This window comes from Branchiostoma floridae, chromosome 8 (genome assembly GCF_000003815.2).
Source record: "Branchiostoma floridae strain S238N-H82 chromosome 8, Bfl_VNyyK, whole genome shotgun sequence".
Classification (NCBI taxonomy): Eukaryota; Metazoa; Chordata; class Leptocardii; order Amphioxiformes; family Branchiostomatidae; genus Branchiostoma; species Branchiostoma floridae.
The window spans coordinates 19,527,594-19,530,176 of NC_049986.1; the positions used below are offsets into that span (position 1 = coordinate 19,527,594).

The 2,583-nt window shown below is 43.2% G+C and overlaps 1 protein-coding gene across 1 annotated transcript in view; it reads right to left on the minus strand.

Annotated features, from left to right (window-relative positions):
* The window catches only part of LOC118421525, a 13,012-nt gene that overhangs the window by 6,937 nt on the left and 3,492 nt on the right, over positions 1 to 2,583 (minus strand). Inside the window, exon 6 of the mRNA XM_035828840.1 lies at positions 1,795 to 1,986. Coding sequence (XP_035684733.1) covers positions 1,795 to 1,986 — 192 coding nt within the window. The remainder of the gene's footprint in view (positions 1 to 1,794; positions 1,987 to 2,583) is intronic.

Genomic DNA, 2,583 nt, shown 5'->3' on the forward strand with positions numbered 1-2,583 from the left:
CTATACGCCCTTTGGATTTCTGCTCTGTCTTTCCCCATGATCTATATAGAATGCAAAATTCACAATGCATTTCCATTAAACTATGCACAACAGCAATGGCGTATAGTTTAGGGTAGTGAGTTCAAGTTGTCATGCCAGCTAGTGAGTTTATTACTCCAAGGTATAAATGTTTACTTACGTTACCATTTGCTAAAGAATCTATGCAGATATCTACATAAAGCCCACTGTGCTGACTGAACTATCATGCTGTCCCTACAAAAACACAAATAGGAATGATGGACATTGTCTCGTTTATCAAAAATAGGCCCATCATAAACAATAACGCTAAAGTTGACTTACGTTACCAATGCCATGTGTTTCTAATCATTCGGATTTCTTCATAAACAAGCGGGTTTTGACCAATCTTTTAACCTTATGACTTAACTCCTCTATTATGACAGCGACTTAGGGTTATTCCTGGTACTTAGATGGACAATATTACAAACTCACCGGTCTGTAAATAGTAGATGGCTCTCAGTAAATGATGAAATAAGTTTGGCGACGCTCTTCAAGGTCCGGACGGCGCCAAAACTGGAACTCAGAGAGAGACTGACCTCTGGCATGGCCTCTGACATACCCTTCTCATCGCCCTGATATGTAATCCTGATTATCCTATTAAACGCGGTATGTTCGCTTACCCGTTATGTACTAGTAACGTAAGTCAACGGGTAACGTAAGTCAATTTTGACAATAAACTGGCAAAAAAAAGCTACACTGTAAGGTTGCAGAACCGAATCGCGGGTGATAAGTACTTACCTGGTTGTGCCCTTTCTTATGAATGGCATACCAAGACTGCTCTTTCTAATTGGAGCAGTAATAATGGTAACGTAAGCTTGAATTCAAAAACTGTCAAAACGCACCGAGCTGTAATCTAGCTGTAATATATCATTAGACAGTTATCCATTTCCCCTATCGAGTCTTTGGTAGTATACTACATATATTGGCCGATGGAAACATATCAAGAATGCAGGGAAATCACACTTTAGTGACTAATTTCTGTTCACCAGTCTTTGTAACGTAAGTCAAAGTTAAAAACTTGCGACAGGCATAAAAAGGGGCATTGCGTGAGATAGAGACATCTTGGATAAACTTCGCCGCTTGTTTCGTACTAGCCTTCATGACAGGTACAAATCGACGGCAAACGCTGATTCAAGAAACGCGTTTTTAACTATGTAAATGCAGTGCAAAGTGTGTTTTTTGGATTTGCGACAGGTGTTTTTTGACGGTCTCAGACGAAAACCATGCCCTGTACGATCAAAAAACAGCTTACCAGGAGAGTAAAAAGGCTACTAGTTATATTTCTAGTATCTACTAGTGACATTAAACCACCAAAGTCAACGTTCAAGCGTAATTTAGTAATTTGCTATGCCGATATTCTCGTGCGACATCAATTGCACACGTTTATGAAGAATGGGTGATGTGAATGTTATCTTTCCACAGTAACTCGACATGCCGTGGGATCCTTTATTATGATATTGGTTAGGTGGGTGGGTGGGTTTAGGAAAAATAAAGTTTGATAATGGGCCTCCTAACGGCCTTCTACAGTACTGAAACGAACTCTAGCTATCCGCAATACCGTGTATGACCAGCTGCAGGCTCCATTGTTCGCGTACAGAATATCCTGCCCCCTGCAACCCCCCGCCCTTGCCTTTTACGTCATCCAGGAGTTAGGGTTAGCGTCAGGCTGATATTTGAATTTGATTGTTAAGGTTAGTGCTACGTCAGTGTGTGTCTGATAGAGGAGGTGGCTCCTACCTCCTTGACACCCCGGGACCAGGCCCCGCTGTTGGCATACAGCACCTCCTGTCCCCTGGCACCCCTGTGCCTCTCCGTGATCCAGTAGTGCGTGTGCGCCAGGATGACCACGTCCTCCTCACACGTCTGCAGGAACCCGCTGAAGTCAAACATCATCGCCATCACCATGTTCATCGTCTCATCAGAGCCATTCTACAGGGAGGGGGGGGGGAGATTATCGTTAATCTTATTGAAGAACGACTACAAAATGTTTTTATTTTGCATCACCATCACCATCTTCATCGTCTCATCAGGGCCATTCTGCATGGAGAAGGGGGCGAATTTATCGTGAACTTTATTGAAGAACGACTCTAAAGTGCCGACAATAATTTCACCAGGTTGGTAGAACATTGATTGGGAGGGGGCCAGAGTCATAGACAGGGAAGACAACAGACGACTCAGGTGGATTAAAGAGGCGGTATGGATAAGAAAGTCAGCCCCAGTGATGAATCGGGGCGAGGGGGGCCCGGGGATACAAACTTGGACACGTTTGGGATAATCTTCTCGTCGCAAAAGCGCCACCTACATCGGCTACATATAGCGGCGAGAAGCAGAACTACAGTCAGAAGCTCTGAGGAAGGTGTCTGATAGACACCGAAACGTAAGCAAGTAAGTTTAATTTTGGTTGTGTACAAGAATTCTCATATAGACTATAAAGTGTTTTTGTTGTGCAATTCCAGGACAATGTAATACGAGACGAGATATGTACTCGAGATACACATGATTAATGACTATTTACATGATGGGTCA